This window comes from Carettochelys insculpta, chromosome 11 (assembly GCF_033958435.1).
Source record: "Carettochelys insculpta isolate YL-2023 chromosome 11, ASM3395843v1, whole genome shotgun sequence".
Lineage (NCBI taxonomy): Eukaryota > Metazoa > Chordata > Testudines > Carettochelyidae > Carettochelys > Carettochelys insculpta.
Genome location: NC_134147.1, coordinates 2,118,551 through 2,142,588, shown reverse-complemented (window position 1 = coordinate 2,142,588; position 24,038 = coordinate 2,118,551). Strand labels below are relative to the sequence as shown.

At 52.8% G+C, this 24,038-nt stretch overlaps 1 protein-coding gene across 2 annotated transcripts in view; it reads left to right on the top strand.

Moving 5' to 3' along the window:
- The window catches only part of CACNA2D2 (calcium voltage-gated channel auxiliary subunit alpha2delta 2), a 521,624-nt gene that overhangs the window by 327,978 nt on the left and 169,608 nt on the right, over positions 1-24,038 (top strand). For both annotated transcript variants that reach the window (XM_075005174.1, XM_075005172.1), the window contains exon 4: positions 8,216-8,275. In XM_075005174.1, coding sequence (XP_074861275.1) covers positions 8,216-8,275 — 60 coding nt within the window. The remainder of the gene's footprint in view (positions 1-8,215; positions 8,276-24,038) is intronic.

The window sequence follows — 24,038 nt, the reverse complement described above, 5'->3', positions numbered from 1 at the left end:
GGTGTTTGCAGGCTGTGCATGGGGTGCCCCGGAGATGGACTGGTTGATCAGTAACACTTTAAAAATAATGGTTTAATTGTTATAAAGGATTATCAGTAATCCTGTAGCTGTATTGATGGCGATAATATTATTCATGATGAACTCGTTTGGCACTAGTGTGGGTGTCCTTCTGGGCCACATGTAGCACCATGGGAACCCTGCTCTCATCACCATTCATCTCCCCTTCAGAGAAGGGAGTGAAGGGGGAAGCAAGGTGACCCCGAAGATTAGCTGGCCGTTCTCCAGGTCCTGGAGACTGGAATTCAAACCCTGGATTTTGGTTGCAGATTAAAATGATTGTGATTGGTTTACCCTTATTTCAAGCCTGAAAACCAAGGATCCAAAACCAGAAGAAAACGAAAAAAACCCTACATTTATCATTCTTTTAAAATCTCAGGATTGTTAAGGCAGTCTGATTTATTTTGGAGACCAATATCATGTGTTTTGGTTCCCCTTAAGCCTAGCGACATTGTGACCGGCGACCAATGCATCTTGTGCTAACTACGCTCATGACGGCTACGTTATCCTGCCGCTTCCTCTGGCCGTTTGTCTCTCTCTTCCCTGGGCTGTATCCTGCAGTGTAGATTGCAGCTGCAGGCGGGAGGACAGCCTTCTTATTCTTTTGTGCAGCGCAGAGCACGCAGGCTCTCAGATGGTGCTCTGGTTGTGATACAGATAAAAAGAATTTAGAAATACTTAGGATGCAAGTCCCATCCTGCTTTGTATTGTTTGCAGAAGATACCTTTTCCTCTACACTTCTTGGGCTCCTTTCAGATCAGATAGAATCACAGAACACTAGAACTGGAAGGGACCTCAAGAGGTCATCCATCCCAGTCCACTCATGGCAGAACCAAGCGCTATGTAGATCATCCCTGTTAGATATATATCCAGCCTGTTCTTAAATATATATCTTCAGTGATGGAGATTCTACAACTGCCCTAGACAATCTAATGAGAGAGCTACATCTCCCAAGAAGTCCAGAGTTGTGTCACTCCTGCTAGCTGTCCTGTCCTGCCTGTTTCTGGTCATAACAGACATGCAGATAGGGAGGAGGTAAAATAAGGGACGGAGAGCTCTCTCTCAAAGTGATAGGAGCTTGCAGTGCCCATCAACTCACTATCCACTATGGGAGCTATAAACAAAAGTCGATAGGGCTGTTTCTCAGATGTGCCAATAAGTAACTGTTTGGTTTTCTTTGGAATTGTCTCTGACGCTACATTAATCAGGAGCTTATTTGCTTTTTTAGCATCTAAATAATTGCCCAGCACCTCTCCCCAACCAGGACTGCTTGCCTACGTGTTGGAGCCTGTCTTGTTCAGCCAAGGAGGGGTCTGATTAGTGGACATGCCAGAGACAATGGACAGGTTTCAGTGGCCCCGTGGGCTCCCTCCAGTGCCAACAGAATTTGCGGGTGCAACATCTCTGAAAATCAGGCCTCGTGTTTCAAAGAATGAGACTTGCTTGGTATTGGTATGTATCTCACAGGTTAAAACTAGGTTAAAAGAACATTAATATGGTAGCAAAGTAAAGTAGGCAAATGTCAGGCAATGGCAGAATTTGTGCTGCCAGCCCCTCTGTGCATGTACATTACGATACAGTCTGTAATTACATGAGCAGACTGGTTTTTTCGCAGGACCCCTGCCTTGCTCAGTGCACAGAATGGTTGGTGCTCAATTAACGACCATCTGTGTGATATTTCGCTTTTTCCTCATTCAGTGTGTGGTCCTCATCAAACCTTGCTCTGGAGATAGTATTATTAATTTCTCGAGAGTTTTCCCGTGGTACTCATCAATACTGGATCTGAAGGCCTCACAAACATTAATTAATCCATCTTCACAACATGCCCGTAATATTGTCCCCATTTTACAGATGGGGAACAGAGGCACAATCAGATAATGATCAGAAGTGTCGACTATTCTTTATTTAAGATTTGAAAACAATTATTAGACCCCCATAATAATGGCATACAATATGCATTTTGAAACAAAAGAATTGAAGGGGCCCATTTATCAAAATGCTTTGTATTGATTTTTTTCCTAAACAGAACGTTGTCAAATCGATAATTTTTGTTGGAAGATGTTCGACTAGCTGCCTATTACGTTGTTTACAGAATGTACGTGCTTAAAGCAAGGCATTAAATAGGTAAGGATGTCCATAATCTTAGCCTGGCCACTGTTCTAAACAAACCCAGTATTCTTGTCAAGCCTAGCAAAAGTCATGTTTGAGTGCTGTGGCTTTAACTGGGATTCAGAATAAGTACTTTTCTTTCATCAGTAGTCTTGGCATTTAAACACAACACAAAACCCTTTGGAAAATGGAACACAGAAACTATGGCTCCCATCCTGCAACTGGACACATTCACAATGGGCATTGATCAGCCACAAGCCCTCATACAGAGTGAGATATTACACACTGTTCCTATTAAAATACTTACTGTGTAGAATTCTGTTCCCCCCTTACTCCCAAATTCATGTGTTAGTTGATAACTGTATTAACTGATCTTTCTCCGTTCATGGGGCCCATCGAAAGAAATGCTTGTGTCCGGAAAACAAGATAAAAATGAAGCAGTGCAAGAGAAATGGTGTGCAGGTCTGTGGCTGAGAGGATTGTATTGTGATGAGATGTGCATTTCTTTACATTTGACAAAAATAAAGGAGGTTTTTCATGTGAGTAGTGTAAGACTTATGGTGCTGTTAGCTGCACGTTGGCTTTCTTTTAAATACTGTTAACAATTCCTAGCTCTTCTCAACCCTAGGTCTCAAAGCTCTGTACAAAGTGGGGCACTATTATTATCCCCATTGAACACGTTGGGGAAACCGAGGCACAAAATAGTCAGGAAATGACTTCCCCATGGTTACCCAGCAGGCCAGTGGCAGAGCCAGGACTAGAACCCACATGTCCAGAGCTCTAGGCCTGTGACCTATGGTCAATGCATTGCTGTCACCTTAAGAGGGCTTTAAAACAGTGGGTGACACCCTGGCCCAGTGAAGTTGAAGGCAAAACTCCCATCTTTAGGAATCAGTTCCAGGAATTCTGTGCTGGCAGTTCAAGGAGAAGCCTTAAACTAGGGATGCTGTGTCTTGCTGCATGTTGATGTGAGAGAGATCACTAGAACAGCCAGAGTTAGGCCCGTTGATGCTATTAGGGCGGGGTTTTGGATGGGTGACATAAGAAGGGGTTAGGACGGGAACGTTGTGGGGCCAGATTATCTCACACGTGTTTACTGCAGCCATTAACCATGGCTGAATAGCTCTGCGTTTCCATCAGCTCACAGAAGAGTCAGAGGCGCTCCTAAAGGGAGGGCATTAAAATGATCGCAGCCGCACTTTATCATGATCAGCATAGGTTTGCTTTGGCAAATGGGGCGTTTGCGGCCTGTCACGTCAGTGAATCAGGAGCTGGGGCTGGCGAAAGCTGCCTTTCTGAGCTTCTTTTTACTTCAAGTCGGTGGATTACGTCTCCTTAATCTGCCTGACTTCTCCTGTTGCCTCTCACGTTTGTTCTGCTCTCCTGTGGGGCAGGGAGGGGTCAGGTGGCGTGTGGCAGAGGGTGCCTGCTGCACATCTCATGTGCACAGCAGGGGATGGGGCGCTGGGATGGGGAGCTGCTGCCTATCTCTGTGTGCATCACATGTCTGCCAGGGGTGCGATCAGGCACTGCTGGCTCAGAGCAGTGGTGCTACTTGCTACGTGGTCAGCATTTGGAGCTGGTTTGGGGCCGCACAACAGCGGCAGGACAGTGCACACCCGAGCTGCCGCCGTAGCCTCCACTGAAGTCATCACTGGGATTTTGAAGCAGCAGGGTGCTCCAGGACTCCCCTGCCGCTGGGCATGGCAGTGGGTTTGAAAGGACCTGCCGCGGGGCCTCATGCTGCTGCTGCTGCCACTCTTTCAAAAGCAGGAGAGACTCTGTCCCTCCACCCCCACCCTGCAGGTCCGTGGACCCGGGTGGGGGTGCAAAGCAGCAGGGAGCACCTGCTTCTCCCTCCACCAACCCCACCCCCACCTCACTACTGATCTGAGAAGGGCTGGCAAGGAACTCCGTCCCCTCCCACCCAGGCTGCTGCTCTGCAGACCCGAGCCCTGGGGCTCTGTGCAGCTGCTGCCCTGCTGCTACAGTGGCGTTATTTAAAAAGACCCAGGCAGGGCTACTGCAGCTGCCCTGGGCCCCCTAACGTACACCAGGCCATGAGACAAGTGCCCCCTTTTCCCCTTCCCCATCAGTGAACATAAGCGTGGGTCAAACCCTGGTCCTATTCCAGGCAATGGGAAAACTCCAGGGGTCTCAGATCTGACGGAGGGACATTCTCTCCTCACTGCAAATGCCCAGCCTTCTGCCTGCCTTCCACAGGAGACTGAAATGGGAGCCCATTGGGAGGGACTCCTAACCAGCTGGCCCATTCTTGGAGCTCTGAGCAGTCGCTTGGCCATCTTACTTGGTATTACATGAAAGAGCTTGGATCCCAGTTCAGCTGTGGAAGGCAACATTACAAGGAAACAATTGGCTATTTAATAGCAAATGGAGTCACACATGCACCTGTTGTGTTAAAGCCACCTATGAAATGTTTTTTGGTCACAGTTCTCTGGATCTTTTGTAGAAGAAGTGACAGAATTGCCAAACAAGTCACTCAGCATCATAAATCTCCTGCCCTTAATAGCATCTTAAGAACATCTTAGAGAGGCTTTGCAGACAAACCTCTTTCCCTTGTCTTTAACTTGAATGTGCAGAATAGGGATTGTTAGCGAAGCCCAAATTTCCTGTCTGGATTCACATGCAGAACTCCTGTGTGCGTCAGTGCAGGTGCCAGGATGTATCGAAGGGCACAGTTGAGCTAGTCATGAGTATAGTGATCAAGGTGAAATAGTTGCTGCAGGGGCCTGTAAAGAGGCAGTGAAGCACATATGGAAAACCATTGTGAGTGTACTAGCCATTACGAGTGCAAATGCAGCTTCCTGAGCTTACTGCTACAATGAATTATTAAGGCAGTTATTTTATTGCTCTCCCCAGCCAGGAAGTTCAGTCGCTTTTTGGTTTCCAGCGAGTGGTTCCATGGGCTCCAAGTCACTGGGTTTCCTTTTCCTTCCGTGTCGGATTCCTGGAGCACTGTTAGTCTGTTGATAACTTTTTGGTAAAACACTTGAATAACAACAGCGAAGCAGCCTGGGATCTTCACCAGTGTCGCCATTGAAAATCACACACCTTGTGGTTGGATCCAGTATTGTTCTTCACTCCCTGCCTTCAACCCTACCTGGGGACTCTGTTCTCATAAGCATCTCTCGTGTTCCCCACCAGCGACAGCTGCACCACCCTTGCACGCACACCACATTTGGAGAACCTAGGTACTATGGACGTGGATTGATTTGCCTGTGAAAACAGACCGACAGGTGCCAGAGTAAGCACCCAGGACGACTTTGTGTCGTAGGGCCTGCAGTGAGCATTGTCTTTGCCTTTGTATCTCAGTAACTCTTGCTTGGTGTAGTAGCCTCATGGCTGATTAGCCCCTTAGTCCAGGGATCTGAGCCCAGACCTGCTTGGCAGCTATTCCCTGAGAATCCTGTAAAGCCAACAGCTGCCTGGGAGCTGGTGGGATGTGTCTGATTTTACAAGGCGGCAACAATGCACAGGATCAGACTTTTAGGGTGCCGGTCACCTGGGAAACCTCCCCAGTGTGGTGGGGGGAGTGTCTATCCAGGGAAGCCAGTCTCACGTGACTCTAACACTGACATAAGATGAGGCGGGTGAGAAGTCAGATCCATTCCCTTGGTACAGTTAGAGGCAGATAGGGACAGATCCTGAAGTCCCCGCCCCAGTCTGCCAGAGTAACTTGTTTGTTCAAACTGGAATCCACCTGGGCTCTGTGCTCCACACACACACCCCTTTGCAGCCGGTGGTGTTCACCCCCCACTTCACCTGACCTGTAATCTTGCAAGCTCAGGCTGGTCTCACCACGCACGTCCTCCTACCTGGTGCATGGCTGTTGGATCGGGGCCAGTGAGACGAAGGGGCGTGTGGGGTAATTTATTTTACTTTCTGTTTTTAATTTACTTAGTGATGCAGAATTGATCCCCCTTGGAAATCTCCAGGCTCTTGACATTTGTGCCTTTCAGCTCAATTAAAATCGCCGACCGCAGCTACTTCTTGGGCTTTCATTATACAGATCGATTCTCCTCGCTGTCTTTTCTTTATTCTTTTTCTCTTGCTGCCCTGTCGTGCCGTAGATCACTGATGGGCCCGTGACAGCTGAGGCATCGGTGAAGGGACTGTCTCCTGTTCCTCTTGGGCTGCCTTACCCCTGCTGTCCACACCCCCTGTGCAGCAGAGTAATAGACAGAGACGGGGAGAAGGGCAGAGGGATGGGAGGATCTATGCACATGATTGGAAGGAAAGCCCCAGGGAATGTCCCATTGTCCTGGACCCAGAGGCTGGTGAGGAGGGATAAGGGCTTTTCTGGCTGAGCACTGCTGAGGAGCAGATCAGAATGGGCAAAGGTACCGGGCAGTAAACACCGCTCCTTGTGTTACCACTCCCCTCCCTAGGCAATTCACAGAGCAGTACTCGAGCCCAGTGCTGGCAGCTGATCCAGGAAGGGTATCTGAGCAAAGGGGGCCCCCAGACTGTGGGGAAAGGTGCAGCAATGGCCACCATGCATGCAGAGAAGGATCAGGGCAGTGCGGAAGACAGGTGGGCCCAGCAGGGTGGGGTGGAGTGAGTGAGAGGCTGTGGGTGCTGCCCATTGGATGCTTGTCTTGGGGGTTGGGGTGGCAAAGCCCCATTCTGACTTTCCCGTGCCTCTCGCCTTCTGCCTGGCGTCCGCCGCGTTGCACTGAGCGAGGTAGCTGAGTGGGAAGGCTGCAAACCTCATCCCTTTCCATTGTGCTAGGCCCTGCCTCGCTCTTCCCTTTGCAGGTCCAGTGTCAGTGCTGTGCTCACGTGTGCTGAAAATTCTCCTCTCGCTCTCACCGCAGGGACATTGCTTCAAATCCCAGCCAGTCTGAAGGGAGGAGCTGCCCCTGTGTCTGCGCGTCACCTGTCTTTGGAGTACACCTTGTTAGAGTGCCCGTAAACGCCACCTCAGTGCGTGTGCCTCCCTGCTGCAGGCAGTGATTAAGGCAGAGCTGCTGAGCTATCTGCCCTGGTTCCTCTCCCCATCCCACAGCCCCCTTCTCTCCCTCATGGCGGATGCATTGCAGAGCAGCTGACTCCTGAGCCTTAGCACTTGAGGTGTACCAATAATCTGATGTGACGTGAGAAGGTTAATTGGCTCTGGAGAGAGACACGAACTCCGTCGCTTTCCTAGATGCTACGGACTGTCCTACAGAGAGGCAGCAGCTAGGGCTGGCTGCGACTTAACTGCTCCCGGTCTGTATGCTCTGGGGGCCTGGGTTCACTTCCTGTCCTAACTGATGGCTGAAAATCTAGGCTTAACAGCATGCGGAGCGAGCAGTGGCTTAGCCTGTATGGATTTAAAATCTGATTTAGTTAAACTGGTTCACAGCCCTGTCCAGACACTTATCTCGCTGTCAGTGGGTTACTTCAGATCAGCTCAAGTCGGTAAGGAGCTGATGCAGGCAGAACAGCAAGAAGCCTGATTTAAAGTGCAGTGACAGCCCTTTGCACCCGCTTTGTGGAATTGATTTCGTGTCATGCCTCTAGCTGGCCAGTGTGTGTGTGTGTACGCACAACGTTTGTGGTTGTTAGGTGGCTCCTTCCTCTTTCCCTCTCACCCTCCAGGAATTCTCAGGAGAGCACAGGAGGATCCCACTCCAAGGTCTTGCATGTCCATCTCGAGGCCCCTAGCAGGCAAGGGAAGCCCCTTGCAGCCTCGAATGCTGAGGTGGTAGCCTGTGCTGTGAGATCTGCACAGATCCTGGATTTACGTGGCTGCCCTGTGTGGGCCCTGCTGCAGCGTCTGTTCGGCAAGACTGCTAAAAGCACTTTCCCACAATGTGTGTGTGCTCTGACGCATCCTCTGCTGTACCAGATCCACAGAGCAGGTGTTCAGGTCCCCACCTGGTTTGTTGGTTCAGGCGGTAGGGACTCAGGTTCAGCTCCTGGTGTAAGTGGCTCTTGTAACTGATTCTCTCCTGGCGTGGGTTGAGCTCAAACTGGCTGTGTCTTGGCTGTTGCCAAACGTGTTATCTTCCCAGGGTCACATCTGCTCTGTTTCTCTTTGCAGAGACTCGCTGGAGCGGCTGAGAAGTTCCAGAAAGCCCACCGCTGGCAGGACAACATCCGGGTAAGGCTCTGACTCTCCGCACTGGTTCTGGGACCTTTTTAACGGGCTTGTCTCTGCGTTTTGCTCTCCTGCGCTTTGTTTTCCTGGGTAGAATTTGGCCCACTTGTGACCCCACTGGAGTTCCTCAGGAGTTGTTAAGCTGGAATTTGGCCCTCCCAGATTTTTCTTTCTTGGTTTTATCTCAGTCTTTGTCGGTTTTCTCCCTCTCCTCCTCACTGTCCGCTTGCTTCTCGTGCTCCACTTTCTGGTTCTCCCCACTCCTCCACTCATGCTGTGCTTCTCTAAAGCAAGCTGTGTCCACCGCATTCTGTTCCTCTCGGCCAGTCCCTGCACAGCCACCCCGCTCTGCGTCCGCAGTCCCTGCAGGCTGCCAGCCCTAATGAAAGTGAATGAAGTAATTTTGAGCTCGTTTCCAGCCTGGCTCCTGTCTGTGCACGCAGGTAATAAGAGCAGTCAGAAGACAGAAGGTGAAGGTCGAACTAATGGTTAAACACTTTGGTATTGAACTCCCGTGGAGAGCTTCCGAGAGATTTTACATCGTTGCCATCTCAGTAGACAAGCATATGCCTGGTCATCAGGGACCCTGCTTGGAGAGGCATGCTCAAGGCAGTAGGCAGTCCTGTGTTAAAAGTGATGACAGCCACGCACACGCGCTCATGTGCCTGTTTTTTCCGTTGCCTGACAGTAATTCCAGGTTGGGGTTGGTTCTGGGGGAAGGAGTAATTGTGGCTGGTGCAGGGAAAATGTTGTTTTAATGATTGCATTTGACTTTGTAATTATGGCAGTGATAAAGCGCAGCAGGCATCTGAAGGGTTCTGCCTGGAAATGCTCTCAAATTATAACAATAATACAAAAGGAAGAAACAGTTGTTTTCCTTTCGGTGCAAATGGATTCTGAAAAAAACCCTCGGAGAGACCAACCCCAGGTTGTGCCATTTATCCTCAATTTGAGGAGTGCCTTGCTCCATGAGGAACCCCAGGCTAGCTTGAGCAGCCAGGTCAGAGCAACCACCTGTTGCACTGTCATAAAGATATTGGCCCAGGCTCTGTGTCTGGTGGGTTCCTGTCCCCTTCATGTGTTTATCCATATCACTGTCAGCCCAGGAGCCAGATGTAGTCAGACTCTCCCCATCTGTAAAATGGGCATAAGGATCTTCTCCTTTGGAAGTGCTTTGAGATCTGTGCCGTAGGAGCACTACGGAAGAGTTAAGAGGTGCTAGAATTATCTCTGTGGACTGAACTGGCTGTGTCCGTTTCCAAGGAGCGGGGGCTGAGCTCTCTGACTGTTGCTAATGTCTCTCGTAGCCTAGTTTGTACATGTTGCAGAGATGAAGTGTGTTCTGTTTGCAAGAGGAGGTGGCCAGAGAGGGGTGGAAGTGCCATGGCCACAGAGTGCTGGAGGGGGTGTGTGACAGAAGCTCCATTGTGGAGCCTGGGCCTGGAGATGGAAATAAAGAAGGAATTGAAAAGATGTGGCATAGATCAGAGTAAGACCTCAGGTCAAATCTAACTCTTGAATACCATGTCCTGGTCCCTGCTTTGACCTCTGAGGAGCAGACTTTGGCCCATGAAGTAGAAGAGTGAAGCAAGATGGGGAACCAGCTGTGTTCAGTTTGCCACTTGACCTGCTCATGGTGGAAGCTAGTATCTGTGTCGCTGTAGTTCCCACCTCTCTCTGTCTGTCCTCATGTGCTTGCTTCCCATGAGCCTCCTCCTGCACTGCTGAGGTTCTTCTAGCTCCAGGAGTTGTCTCTCCTCGGACACTTGGCAAATGCTGCGATAGAGGATCAGGGAGGCTGTCAGCTGTAGCTGGCAGAGGAAGATCTGGGAATGCACAAGGTGGCTTTTGGAAAGAGACCCAGAAAGCTAAGCAGTGAGCCGGGGGCAGGCCACGCCAGCGAAATGACAGTGAAATGACCAGTCCTCAGTACTCAGCTGCTGTGCAGAGCAGTGGGAGCACGGGCTACAGGGCAGGAGAGAGGGGCCATTTTTCTCCATGGTTTTCGACCTTAAACAGGTATCAGAACGTTGCCATTTAAACAGTGACCTGTTGACATTTGATATTCCTCAGGAGTCCTCCTCAGGGCCAGCCTACGCTGTAGCACTGATCTCTCACTTGTCTGGCCCCACCCGTGTCTTAAGGACTTCGGGTGAATTTCTTGTTTGAAAGAAGAACAACAAGAAGTCTTGTGGCACCTTATAGACTAACAGATATTTTGGAGCATAAGCTTTTGTGGGCAAAGACCCCCTGCATCAGATGCATCTGGTGAAGCAGGTCTTTGCCCACGAAAGCTCATGCTCCAAAGTATCTGTTAGTGTATAACGTGCCACAGGACTTCTTGTTGTTCTCGAAGCTACAGACTAGCACGGCTGCCCCTCTGGTACTTCTGAAGGAAGGCCATTCTGTGCTGTGTATAAAATGGGCAGGAGTGGCTGCCGTAGGCGTCTTTTGTAGCTGGCCTTACTGTGGAGGCCCCACTGAATTCTGGGATACCTGCCCCAAGAGCCTGAGAAATGGGAACTGCGTGGTTGATATAATGATCATTCTCTCCCCACCAGTGCTGGTGTGAGAGGGTGAGTGGGCCAGTGGCAGTGGGATCCTGGTTTAGTCCGGTCTGCCTGTGTGCTCCCTTGCTCACAGAATCCTGCCCGGGTGCGTCCTGGTCAGAGTGGTCCAACAGATACAGAATTGGACGGGGAGCCAGGAGGTCCTGAGTGCCGTTCCTCACTGTGCCGCTGACCTGCCACATGATTTTGGGCCTCTGTCCCTCTGCTTCCCGTCCACTCCTTCGGCTCTCTGTGCACCCAGGGCACAAGGGGGCCCAGAGCTCAGGTGGCCCATCAGCAGCAATGTGATTAATCGCAAAGCCCTCACTTCCCATCTCAGTATGGGGCTGAACGTTCCTAGAAGGGGTGGGGGTGGGTGAGGAGCTGCAGTGAAACTCAGCATCTGAAAACAAAGGCACTGCAGAACCAGCCCTGGAAACAGAGGCTGGAGCCAACCGTGACTTTGCCACTGATTGCAGGAGGAGCAGGGGTGGCCCTTATGCCTCTGGCTGCTGCTGGCACATCTCTAGGGCTGTAGGTGTTTTAAATCTTGGGAGATCTTAGCCACCCACCTACCACTGAGCAAACCCAGGCCTGCTGATGGGGAGGACCAAGAGGGCAGTGGCCCCAGAGCCCTTTGACATGCCTGTAGTGCCGCTCCGTGCGGCTGAGGGGCCGAGTGCCGTGACCTCAGCAGCACCAGAGGCAACTGCCCTTGGCCCTGCCCCCTGGGGCACACCAGGCAAGGTTCCCCTCCTGCTTTGCCCAGAGCCCACAGTGGCTATAGGTCCCATGGAGCAAACCCGAAGAGACCATGGTATCGTACCGCACCTTGCAGTCCTGACAGTCAATCCCCATTCAGATCCCACCATCCAGTGAAAAGGGACATGTCACCAAGTGGCTGGGCAAGGTCGGTTCTTCCTTTGGGAGGAGATTTGGTTCCCAGAGTTCATTGTGATTTCAAAGAACGCTTGCTGAATTCCTAAAGTAAACGTTGAGGAACAGCTGTGCCAAGCGCCTCCGGTCTGATCACTCCTCATCAGGACCGCCAACCTTTGGCTGCCATTCTGCATGTGCTTGTCCACATCATCCTTTTCAGTTGTTTCTTTGTTTTTCTGAGTGCCAGTTCCTTGTCCTGGGCCAAAAGGAAAGCTACTCTCCATCAGCAAGGTGTGTGTTCTCCAGTGTTTGAGCCAGTGGCTTCTTGACAGTAGGAGAAGAGTCTGGGACTGGGAGAGTGGTCTGAAATAAAATTCCAGCTCTGAACTCCCATCAGATCTGAATTCTGCAGGACAGGCCCATTGCTCCGGTACCTGATACCTCTTCTAGTCCACGAAGTCAGTTTTAGTCATCCCAGTCCCTGGATCACGTGCAGCTGTTTCTGGGTTTATGTGGCTGCTTGGAAGTGTCTGCCCCATAACGAGCCGGCTGTTCTAGATTAAGCAAACAGGTGTGGGGGAAGCACAGGCTTTAATTCCTCATATGCGTTACTTGTGGTTTGAAGGTTCTCTTGTGCTCAGGTCCCACTCTGAACTTCATGGGCTGCATGGCTCCAGTTTTCCTTCAGCCCTTTCATCTTAGCCAAGATGGACAATCCATTGGAGTGAAGCTCTGCAGTGAGCAGAGGCCGGCACCCGGCCCTCCAAAGCCATTCCAGAGAACACACAACTGCCCCGGAGGGAGATCTTGCTGCCTGCACTAGCCAACACTTAGGGCTGGGGCAATTCAAGGAGGAAGCAGCTTCTGGAGTATGCACGTGGTGGGGGAATGCTCTCGTGTTCGGCTGCATCACAGCTGACAAAACTGGGGAGGCCAGCGTCACAAAGCACAACCGATGATCAGCCCGGAGAAACAGCACGCACAAGGGAGGTGTGAGCGCACCCTGGCTTCCGTGAGCCGCCCATGTCCCCCCAAAGACACATGGATCCACCAGTGGGGATCTCCACCCCTTGGCTTGGGCGCTGTGTGGCCGGTGCTGTAGGGAGACAAGGAGAGTTCATTCCGGCCCCATGTTCTTTTAGAAAGCAGAGTGTGAATTTGTCTCATTCCTGAATTGCTGCATTAGATGTTGTTGTCTAACAGACACCAGCGTTTGCCCTGAATGGGTCTTGTCCCCCCATCACTCTTCCCTTGGCTCGCTAGCTTTGTTCTCTCCAGTTTCATACTTACCTGTTCTGTGGTCGTAACAGAGCCGTAGCCATGTTAGTCTGCATCCCACCAAAAAAAACCAGCCGTCATGCAGCACTTTAAAGACTAACAAAATAATTTGTTAGGTGGGGCAGACCCACTTCTTCAGATCTGGGGATGACTCTGTTCTGCGGGATGCTCAGCAAGCCAGCTTGAAATACTCTTCCCTTCTGTTTTCCCGAAAGTCCAGGAGAAATGCTGTGAAGTAACTGTGCCCATCTGCAACTTCATCTCAACCCCAGCTGGACTGCCTGGACTTTTCTTCCCAGGATTGCAGCACCGTGTCTGTGAAGTTTGCAGTCACTCAGAGATAACCAGGCTCCCAGGGTCCAACTGCAAACCCACTGGTACTTGCCTGGCCACTGGAAGTTTGCATCTGCATCAGCAGCCACTGCAGTGCAGCGGCCACAGCATTCTCCTTCTGCAGTGGTGTTTCACAGAACTGCACATACACACTGTGACATCTGCCATTGGCTAACTGGGATGTACTGGGAACAAAGAACGCCCAGAGCATATGCTTCAAGCAAGCTTAGCCTGTGCCCTCCACTGGAGCTGGAGGTGCAAGTGAAGCTGCTTTTAGCTACTCCCCAGGCTCTGCCATTAAGAGCAAAAAGCACCCAATTTCAGTTTTTCAGATGGCAATACAGGCCCATTCTCGCCTTGTCTTGTGTGGGAAGGCAGGCGCCATCTCTGAGATCCAAGGTTGCTCCATCAAGGGCTCCGAGCACCAGCTCCCGCAGGAGCAGCCCTGCCCTCTTCATTAGCGTCACTGGAGCGTGAGAGCTGACAGCCCAGAGGCCAGCCACGGTGCTGCTGTGTGCTGTGAAACAGAGCCACTCCTGGGGCAGTGCCAGCAGGCAGCCGCTGACTCAAGCAGCAGGCTTGGCAGTGAGCAGCAAGAGCTGGGGTCATTGGAGGCGAATGAGCCCTGCCGCACCAGGCCTCGCCCCTTCCCCCTTAATCTGCCCCCCAAGCGGGGGACCTCTGAGGCTAGCTCTGCTTGGCAGCAGAGGAGCAACAAAACTTCACATGTGGGGGCACTGGGTCAGCACCCCTCATGCTGGGAAGGGCACCCAGCTGCATGGCCTGGTGCTTGGAATAGTCACTGGCCAGTAAAAGCAGCTTGTGGAGCTTTTAAGGAGCCTTGAAACCCCAGCTCCACTCTGGCCTATGTACTCCTCTGACTGCCCATTCAGTCGCCCTGGGTCTTTCTACTTCCCCACTCCTGTTCTCATAGCCGGTGGCCAGGCTGAGGTATCTGCATCCAGGCCCAGCCTCCTCGTCCTGCGGCCTGCTTCGCTGTCTGAGGCCCTCACTTAACGCGCACTGCCTCACGGCCACCTCAGTCCTGCTGCCTGGTGGTGCTGTTGGCACCCCTGAATCCTGCAGGACCCTGACACTGACCTGACAGGACCATGTCTCTGAGAAGATGAGGAGACAACTGGAAACTGGTACCTGAAGGTATCAAGCCAGAGTCTCCGGCAGGAGCAGAGGTCCTGTAATGAGCAGCCGTGGGGAAAGAGGAACAGATCTCCCTGCCCCTGCGGCTGACCAGGCTGCAGCCCAGCTCAGCCAGCCCAAGACTTCACCCCGCCTCTCTCTAGCTCTTTCGTCGGCTTGAGTACCTGAGAGACTCCTGGCTCCAAGGCCGACACATCTTCTCTGGCTCCCAGCGGGTGATGGAGGCGCCTTAAGGTGCAACCAGCCGAAAGGAAGGCGACCAGAGTAACCTCCCCGCTCCCGGCCCCATGGTTCAGCTCGTACTTCTCCGCGCGGAGCAGTGTGGGGAGGGCGAGGTGTGTGGGATGTTGCTGGAGGGGGAGGGCTGGGGCATCATGTGAACCTGGGGAGCCCCCAGGCTGCGGCCCATCTCCTCTCCGGCAGGGTCGGGGTGGTCTGTGGGGGGTTGGCTCCCCCTGCTCACCCCGTGCATGTAATGCAGCCCCAGGGACCGATGCTGCTCCCTGTGTTGTCATGTCTGCGGAGCCCAGGCTGAACAGCCTTGGGACAGAGGGGCAGAAGCCAGTAGAGAGTCACTCTAATGCTCTTCCCACTCTCCACTGCACCTGTGTCCTGTCTCCCTCCTGCTTCCCCCGGCCTCCCCACCACCTCCTACCTCCATCTGTACCCAGGGCCACGAGGGTGCAACTCTTCCCGCTGGGGCCGCTGCCAGCTGTGTCCAGGGACCAGCGCAGCCTAGTCCTGCATGTGGGGGCTGCTTGCACTGGAGCAGCAATCCCCATCTGAGAGCAGCCCTGCCCTGAGGCCGGGTAGGGCCAGCCTGGGTGTGGGGCCATTCCAGACCCAGGCAGCCTGACACGGGGAAGGGGAGAATGAAGAATTCTCCAGCGCTGGGCTGCGGCGGACGCTATGTTGAGCCAGTTTTGAAATCAAGATTGGACGTGTTTCTAGGCAACCTGCTCTCTCTAGTTCCGACAGGAGAGAGACAGGGCAGGTCTCTGGCCTTGCTCACGTGGAGTTCAGTCCGGTGACCGTGCTGGACCCTTCTGGCCTGGGCTCCTGGGAAGGGATGGGACCAGTGAGCAGCCGTGCTAGCAGCACCTGGGAGGCGGAGGTGCGTAGGAGTCACTTGCTGAACAGCCATTGCCACGGAGGTCGCCTGCTGAGCTGGTGAGCGTTGGCTCCCTGGGGCTGATTGCAGCCCTGCTGTCCTGCTGCAGGAAGGGCCCTAACATGACACCACCAATTCTGCAAACTGCCCCCCCGGAGGAAGAGCGGAGATGGCCTCGACTCGAAATCAATGTTGTTCGAGCGTCGGATGGGGAACGACGAGATTCCTTTGTTTCTTCTGGCAGGTCATTAGTCTTCAGAGCAGCTCCTTGTCAGCGCTGTGCCCCAGTGAGCGCCTGTTTCAGTGCATTGCTCCTGTGCTCAGCCGGGGCTCTGCCCTCTCCTCTTGCAGTGCAACCTCCCGAGTGGGTCTGCAGGCAGCATGAAGACTAGGGGGTGGCACGCTCCTCTGGGGCACAGGCTGAGCATGCCGGTTCCTAGAGAGCTGGGGGTAGGGGAAGGAGCGGTCCCTACATGTGCTGCATTGGTACCTGTGGTAATGGCGCTTGTTCACTTCTTTTGGAGGGGTCGCTGTGATCCCTCCCTCCCGCACCTGGGTCCTGCATTTCGAAGACCAGGTCCTCTGCCTGCGAGAGGCTGCCCGTTGCTGTCACCCACCCTGAGAGAGCCCCTCCCTCCATGGCTCCTCAACAGGGCTCCCAGACAACATGGTTCTCTCAGGTGGATGCCCGCGTGCACTCGGAGGTCTCTGCTAGCTGTGGGGTCGTATGTCGCTCTGTCACTTGCCTGCATTCGGTGACAGATAGATGGACGTGTAGTCTGAAGCCTTGTCCCCAGAACAGGTGTCAGCAGGCCAAGCTTTCCCATGCCCTGGCACCATGGTGCCTTGATTCGGAGCTGCGGGGGCCACCGCAAGCCAGTCCTCACAGCTCCATTCAGGTCTTAGTGCCTCTCTGCCCATCAAGAGGGCCGGTCGGCGAGGAACTCGATAGATGTTGCTGAAAGCTGGTCTTGCACTTGTCATCGTCTGTCAAGTCACCCAGTCAGCAGATGGGAATGGCTGCTGCTCTGTACCATCCTGAGCCGGGTCCAAACTAGTCACCCAAGCGTGAACAATGACCTCATGACACAAGAAAACCAGCAGTGGTGCAGGCGGGCCATTGGTTGGTTGTGCCACTGGTGTGCCTGAGAACCACTTCCTCAGGAAAATATTTTTAACAGTACCATTTGCAACCACTTAATCAAGATGCCAGTAATTAGGAGCGAGCCACCCAGAACGGATGAGCTCTGGCGCACTGCTCCAGCACACGCAGCTGCTTTATCAGGCCAGCCCAGCACTGTGCCCTTGGCTAGGCAGGGCTGCTGAGTAGCTCCTCCTGCTCTTCTCGGCACCCCCTTCCCCCCCCATGCCCCAGCCGCTGTGGGTAGAATCACTCGTGCAGCCCACCACTGTGGAAGCATGGAACGTATTAGCGGCATCGGGGTGACTGTGTGTTTATTAAAAACATAGGAAAGACGTGAACTGAATGGCCTGTCCTGTCATTTCTGGTCAGGTTTTAATCTCCTTTTCTGCAGCTGTATGATGGGAAGGAATAAACTGAGTCAGGGGATCGGTTAAGCTGCACCATTCATGTTCCACAAAACTGGCTCTCGGAGCCAAGATCTGCTGTGTCCCAATTCATTGGTGTGCTCTAGCTCCAGGGGCGTAAATGCTGCTTCTCCCAGTACAAGTACTTTATTTCCTGTGGGTGGGTGGACAGGACATGCATCTTGCATTGAATGAGTGTCATGGACTCATGATGCTATATGTGACATGTCTAAGGGGGTAGCAAAATAGTAAGCAGAAAGCATGGCCGTGTGGCCAGGTCATTGCAAAATACATGCGCAGGGGGGCAGAGTGAAGCGGGGGTGCCCCGTTTCAACTCTGGCATTTCCGGAGTCTGTATTGATTAACTCTGTAACCTTAAGGTTCTAAATATTCCGGACGCCCCTTGATTGCAATGGAGACATTCCATAGAGGCTGAGTTCGACTGCACCAGTGAAGCCCCATTGTCATCTCTCTGCCTGGGGGTCAATAGGAAGTCTTTTGTGTTGCTTCAGAGAGGAGCACGCGTGGGAGAGCCACAAGTTGTGGACTTCTCCAAGGCTGCTGTGGTGCTCAAGCTCAGCCGTGGTGCACGTGGTTACAGCTTGCTGATGCCTGCGGCATTGCAGCAGGACCAACTGCTACGTTCAGCCATCTGTGCTCAGAGTGGAGCAGACAGGCTCAGGGTGCTGCCGCTCAGGGTGGAGGGGAATTGGCAGAATTGGGCTTGGGCTCAGTCTAGGTCTGGAGTAGCTGGGGTGCCGGTCAGGACAATGGCACATTGGCAGATCTGGGCTGCTGGTGAGACGCCTGGGGCAGGAGCAGGCAGACGGTGGTGCGGGGCAGAGCTGCGCGTGTGGGATTCAGTAGCAGATTAGTACAGCTAGCCGATGAGAAGGGCTCCGGGGGAGAGTTTTCACGACAGCAGCGTGTGCTAATGTGGGTTCAAAATGAACTCTCTTCTCTGCTCCTTCGTTTGCTTTGGAAAGCTTAAAAATCATTAAATCTCAGGTTTGCCAGGTACAAATCTCTTCCCACTCAGGTTCTGCATATGTGCTCTCTGCCCCTTGCGGCAGGGGGTGCGGGGTGGCCTTTTGTTTTCCAGCTATTAGCAAGGAGACGCCTGGATTTGTAGCACCTCATGATGTTTCGCTGGGGGGAGGGGTGTACAGGGTACCACCAAGGGGGAAGGGCTGGGTAATTTTCCCAGGACATCCGCGCTATCCACGCAGAAGGATGTGGAGAGGCAATTACAAGCTCCCAGCTGCTTGTGTGGGTTTGCTTTCTGTGTATTGTGCAGTCCATTGTTCCTGCTTGGGGAAAAAATATAATACAGGAACTGAAGCAGCCTAGTAGGGTGAAAATCCCACCACCTTTACTGCCGCGCAGAATCAGTCCTGCACTTGGATGCAGCAATTTGGAGAGGCACAGACAGTAACTCACAATGAACGCTGCCTGTCTCAGGCCACAAAGTTTCCCTTCTCAGTTGGCACCTGCCTGTGCCATAGGTGCCTATCAACTATCCCCACAGGTGCCAAGGAAGGATTTTACTGCCCCGGTTTGTATCCCAGGCATGTCTGCAGTTAGCTGGCCCAGCAGACAATTAAAGCGGCACCTAGTGCAGGTCTTCCCTGCCCAGCTCCTTCCCCTGGCTCCATAGTTACACTGCAGCTTTTCCTCTTTTACTTGTTTTACCAAGTGACTTGTTAATTTTGGCCAGGACGCTCTCCCTGGGAGTCATTTTGTAACCTCAAGCTGGAGTTTCTGACAGATTGCGCCAAGTGTGGTTATTTTTGTGTTTCCATCTGAATGCGCTGCGGCAGATGCTGAGTGTTTGGAATGCATTAGTGCTAATGGTAGGACCATTAAACATTAGAGTCACTCGCTGCAGATGGGTTGCTATGGAGGTTCAGGGGGAAATGAAACAAGAGCAGGAGTGAAAGCGGCTGGTAGGCTGGTTCCAGCAATCGTCAGCTGGGCAATCAGTCCGAGCCGTGAGCCCTGCATGGAATGTTTCTTTTTGATAGGGGGTTTGGATACGAACCCGCACACCGGCACGCTTTTCCCCAGAGGACTTGACTGCCTTGGTGCCTTCTGGAGTGACCTGCAGTGGTGTCACGCCCTCCGTCCCTGCATTGGAGGCACCCGCCAAGACCACCCTGGAGCTTTGGGCTCCTCTCCCCGGCCCTGCGCTTGCCCTCTGGGTTGGGCTGCGTTCATAAGGGGCTGCTGCCCTGTGCCTCCGCCCTGAGTCTCCGCATGCGCAAGGGGGACATGCTTGGAGAATGTCAGAGATCAGCAGAGGGTGGGCAGAACCCGGGTACCATTTCTGTTGAGATGGAAGGGATGTGGGTAGGGCTGTGCTGCCTTCTGCAGATGGCGGCTTGGCCCAGGTCTGTGTGGGATTCCTGGAGTCTGTTTTCGGATGAAGCGTGATCTCCCCCACAACAAAAGTCACTCTAGCTGCCTTGTCCAGCCTGCCCACACGTCCCACCTCCTCTTCCCCTAGCCCTCTGCCTGGGAGAGCTCATCACCCTCACTCCGCAAGGAGTGAGCCAGAGGCCACGGGCCCGACTGGCTCGTCATGTCATGGGGAGCCAGCTTAGAAACGGAGGTGGGGTCCTGCGGCTGAGTCCTACCGAGCTGCTGCCGTGGTTTGCTCGTGTGCATAGTGTGTTGGCACTGCAGTCATAGCAGCAGCTGGCTCTTGCGTAGCACTCTGTGTCAGGAGATCTCAGAGCACTTTATGGCCTTCGATTTACTTATCCTCGCACACCCAGTGAAGTAGGGCAGGGCTGGTATCCCATTGTACAGACAGGCCAGTGAAGCTGTGTTACCTGCCCAAGGCCATGCCAGAAGTCAGAGGCAGAGGAGAGAACTGAGTCCGGGAGATGGGTCATTGTGCTGCACTGCCTTACCTGTCGAGGTCCAGTTCCCCGACTCCATGGACAACACAAGTGCTTTTCTCCCAGCCAGTGCCAGCTCTGCTGTACCACTGTAGGTTTGCTAGAGGTGCCCTTCACCCCAGAGTGCTCTGGACTCTGCCTGCCATGCCAGCCCCTGCCCACAGCCCTTCAGGCTGCACTCCTTGAATACCCTCCATACACCCTCCGTACACCACGAGTCGGGTGACCAGTACGGTACTGACTGTTGGTGGAAATCTCATGGACCAATTTTTGGCACACTGTAGACATCAGATCCAGGGGAGCCCCATAAGGCCTCACACTCTGCTCATGCCCTCTGTCCGTGGGCACCAGGAGGTCCCTGGGTCACACCGTGTCCAAGGCTTGTGCTCAGGGCATCCCTCCCCCCAGTGCCAAACCTACTGGCCAAGAGATCTGCCAGGGAACGAAGTTCGATATCTGTACTGGGAGTGGGGGGCAGTTGCTTTTTCTCTGGTGGCTTTTTCACTGAAGGGCAGTATTGAGCGTGGAATTTACAGCGCCCTCTTATTCTTCTCCCCAAAGACAGGGCAGGGGTTGTTCCCCTCTCTCTTTCCAAGGGGAGGGCATCATGCGAGGGGTGTTACCCAGTCTGGAGTGCTGAAGCAGCAGGAACCTAGGAACAGGGGAGGGCCGAGGGAGCTGGCACGCTTAGATTTGGAGGAGTCTTTCTGTGGGGCGGGGGGCTCAGGTTACCTGGAAGGGGTGGTTTGGGTTATGGCTGGAGATCAGAGTTTGCCCCTTGGTGCAGGGCAGGCCCAATGTGCTGACTTTCCTGGCATGCATCAAAGTCCCTGCAGGGCAGGCCTGACAGGTAGGAGAGATGTGAGGTGTGGCGTTGGTGGGTTGCATCTTTGTGGGATCAGAGCAGAGGAGGTTTCACTGATGGTGCTGATGCCTTGCTGTTTGGGTGGGCAGCACAGGGCTGGCCTTGGCTGTGTGCTTTTCGTTGTCCTTGCCAATGGTAGCATTAACTCTCCATCAGGGTGACTGGGCGCTTGGGCAAGCAGCTCCATGCGTGTTTATCTCCGAGTAACCTGACAGTCCTAGTCCCCTCCCAGTCTCAGTGCTCATCCACCATTTAACTATGACTCCCAGTTCAGGGGCCAGTCCAAGTCCTACTGCAATCACCTGCCGTGGGCATTGGAGCAGGATTTTAATTTGCAAAACTATATGCCTAGGTCAAAGATAACCCGTTACTAGGAGATTACCGTAAACGGAACTCCTGAGCAGGTAGGTGAGGACCCTGTACACTGTTTGCAGTGCTTCTTACGCAGTACATGTCTGCAAGCTTTACTGGTAGGCAGCTAAGTTTGGAAGGACAGTGTAAATTGAGGGGTGGGGGAGCGAAGGGGAAAGGTTACATGGCAGTGGGAGCCAGCTGGCAAGGCTAAAGTCATCATGTTTGGTATCCTTTGGGTATTTTCAAGGGTGTCACATGCTGCGAGGAAAGGGTGGTTTTGTCACTTGGGTGGGTGTTGCCTCCATTCCTGGGCTGCACCTGTACAGCCGTTTGGTTTTGTTTTTTTATTAGCAAACTTCCCTTTTTCTTTCTGTGCTCCAGAAATTTGCCTGAATCTGGGGGGCTTGTTTGCAGAAGCTTGGCTCTTGCAGATGACATGAAGCTCAGCAAAGTTTCTAGGCCAAACTAAATTCGAGAGGAGGTTAAAAAAAGAATAATTTTAAAAGCACATTTCAGTGACATTGCCCAAACATCATCGCTTTAAACCTTCCTTCTGGGGTTGCTGTACCCAGCTTCCCAGAACAAAGCATGTCTCTGGGTATGAGCTGGAGCATGGGCAATCTCGGGAAGTTCTCGCTCTTTTGGGGAAGGTAGGAGGGCTTTTGGGAGGGCTGGACATGGCAGTCTTACAATGGCGAGCTGACTAGCTTTTGCCTTACACAGGCTCTGAGTGAGTACCGCGGTGTGTGTGCATCTCCCTGCCTGGGATGTATATAACGACACGCACAGGGTGCTGGAGGCAGAGAGATGAGGAAAGCTCTCAGTCAGCAGGCCCATATTATGTTTATTAGCTCACTTTGCTGTTGCTCACTTTTACCCTCAGTCCTTCCTGTGCCTTCTCCGTTGGCTTGTCCTCCTGTCCCATTACAGGTGTGTCTGTCTATCAGGCGCAGCCTAGGAACTCCATAGGAGAGCATAGTGCCTTGACAACACCCTAAGCCTGTGCACCCCTCCCCGTGCCCGCCTGTGCTCTCAGCAGGATTGTTTCTGGTTTAAGGTGCAAATCAGAAACCTAGTATTGTCTCAGCCATGCATTAACCGCAGCAGCAGCAGATCTCTGAGAGGGGTGGGACAGCCAGCGCTAAGGCCCCCTTGCCCCCACTCCTGGGGGCAGCTGGAGGGTTGGCTGCTGCCATTCCGGAGTGCGTGCCGCATTGCTGTTTACCAGGTTTCAGTCCTCTGTTTGGTGCTTCGCTCAGACTAGCGACAGGTGCAAAATGTACCTATAACAGTTACAGAAGGTAGCGTTATCTGTTTGCCACCTTCCTTTATGTGCTGCCTGCAAATGAGCCAGCGCAGCGGCGCGGATGGGCCATCTCATCTCTCCCTGTTTTGCAGCCAGCAGTCACTGGCTGTGCCTTTGTTGCTTCCGCATTGCTGCTGCTCACAGTTAAACACAATGGAGCCATTTGCAAGGCAGGAGATATTCCCACACGCTCAGTACCTCTGTGCTGCCCCTTACCTGGAGCTGCTGGCTAACTGCGCTGCAGTAAGTAAACCCACGGCAGAGATGGATGGCTTTTAAACCCTCCACTTCTCTTTGCTTGGACCATCAGCTTAGCACCTCTGTGCAGACCCTCTTTGGTTATTTCATAGCTTTTTACAAAGTTAACTGATTCAGCCTCCTACACTTGCCAGCACTCCCGCATCCCCTGCTGTCAGTTTTGCTGGCACAGCTCATAAAGTCCTACATTCTAAGACCAGAAGGGGCCATTTGTGATCATCTGGTCTGACCTCCTCCATCATAACGTCAGACTTTCAACAGCGAGATCCTTGAGCAGCCGTGGAGCTGCGACAGGATTTCGTTACCAGAGGGGGCCTAACTTCAGAGTTCAGGCTGAGACCCTCTGAGCTAAGTTCTGCCTCTGCAGAAGAGCTGAACTTGATGACTTCTCACGGTCCCTACATTTATGTGCATGTATACAATTTATCAAGAATCACTGAAGTGTTGGGGGGAATATGGCAGTAAAGAGGCATTTGCATCATCCCAGGAGCTGGCCAAAGCAGGCCTGAGAGCCTGCGATCCAGGTCAGACTTCAAAGGCTCTTCATGGGAGTGAAGACCAGGGAACAGAGAAGTCATCTTTGGGCATCATGAATGGGAGCCCAGGTGCACATATATGACATTGTTTACCGTTCGTAGTTCAATCATACCCAGAGCCTGGATTCTGGTTTTTGTGCTAAGTTTCAGTTCCTGTCCCAAACAGTTACTGCTTCGTTTTTAGGTTATATACGTATGTGCGCGAACGTGTGTTGTGGTGGCACCTAACAGCTCCGTTTGTAGATCGGGGCCTTGTTGTGCTAGGCGCTGTACAGTTTGTTACTACTAGGTGTATTATGGCAGCACCCAGACACCCCAGTTATGGATTAGGGTCCCATCGTGCTTTCAGCACTGTGCAAAGACTGTCCCCACCCCAAAGAGTTCCAGGTTTCAGTAATGTGACAAGTAACATTTTTACGTGTCGTGTAGCAGTTCAGATGCAAAAGGAGTCCCGCTAGCTCAACTCGCAGAATCTGTTTGCTGCTAACAGTCTGACGCTCCAAGGAATATTAAATGCGGCTGCCCTGGTTTGCCCAGTACCTCTGCCCAGAGCAGCTCGGCAGCCTCTGTCATGGTGGGGTCTTGCTGCTGCAGCCTAGAACCTGAGCTGCCTTCTGTTAACCTGCCTGCCTCCCGCTGGCTCGGCGTCTCACTCCCTCCTCCATGGCTTAGCTCCTCTGCTGCCTGT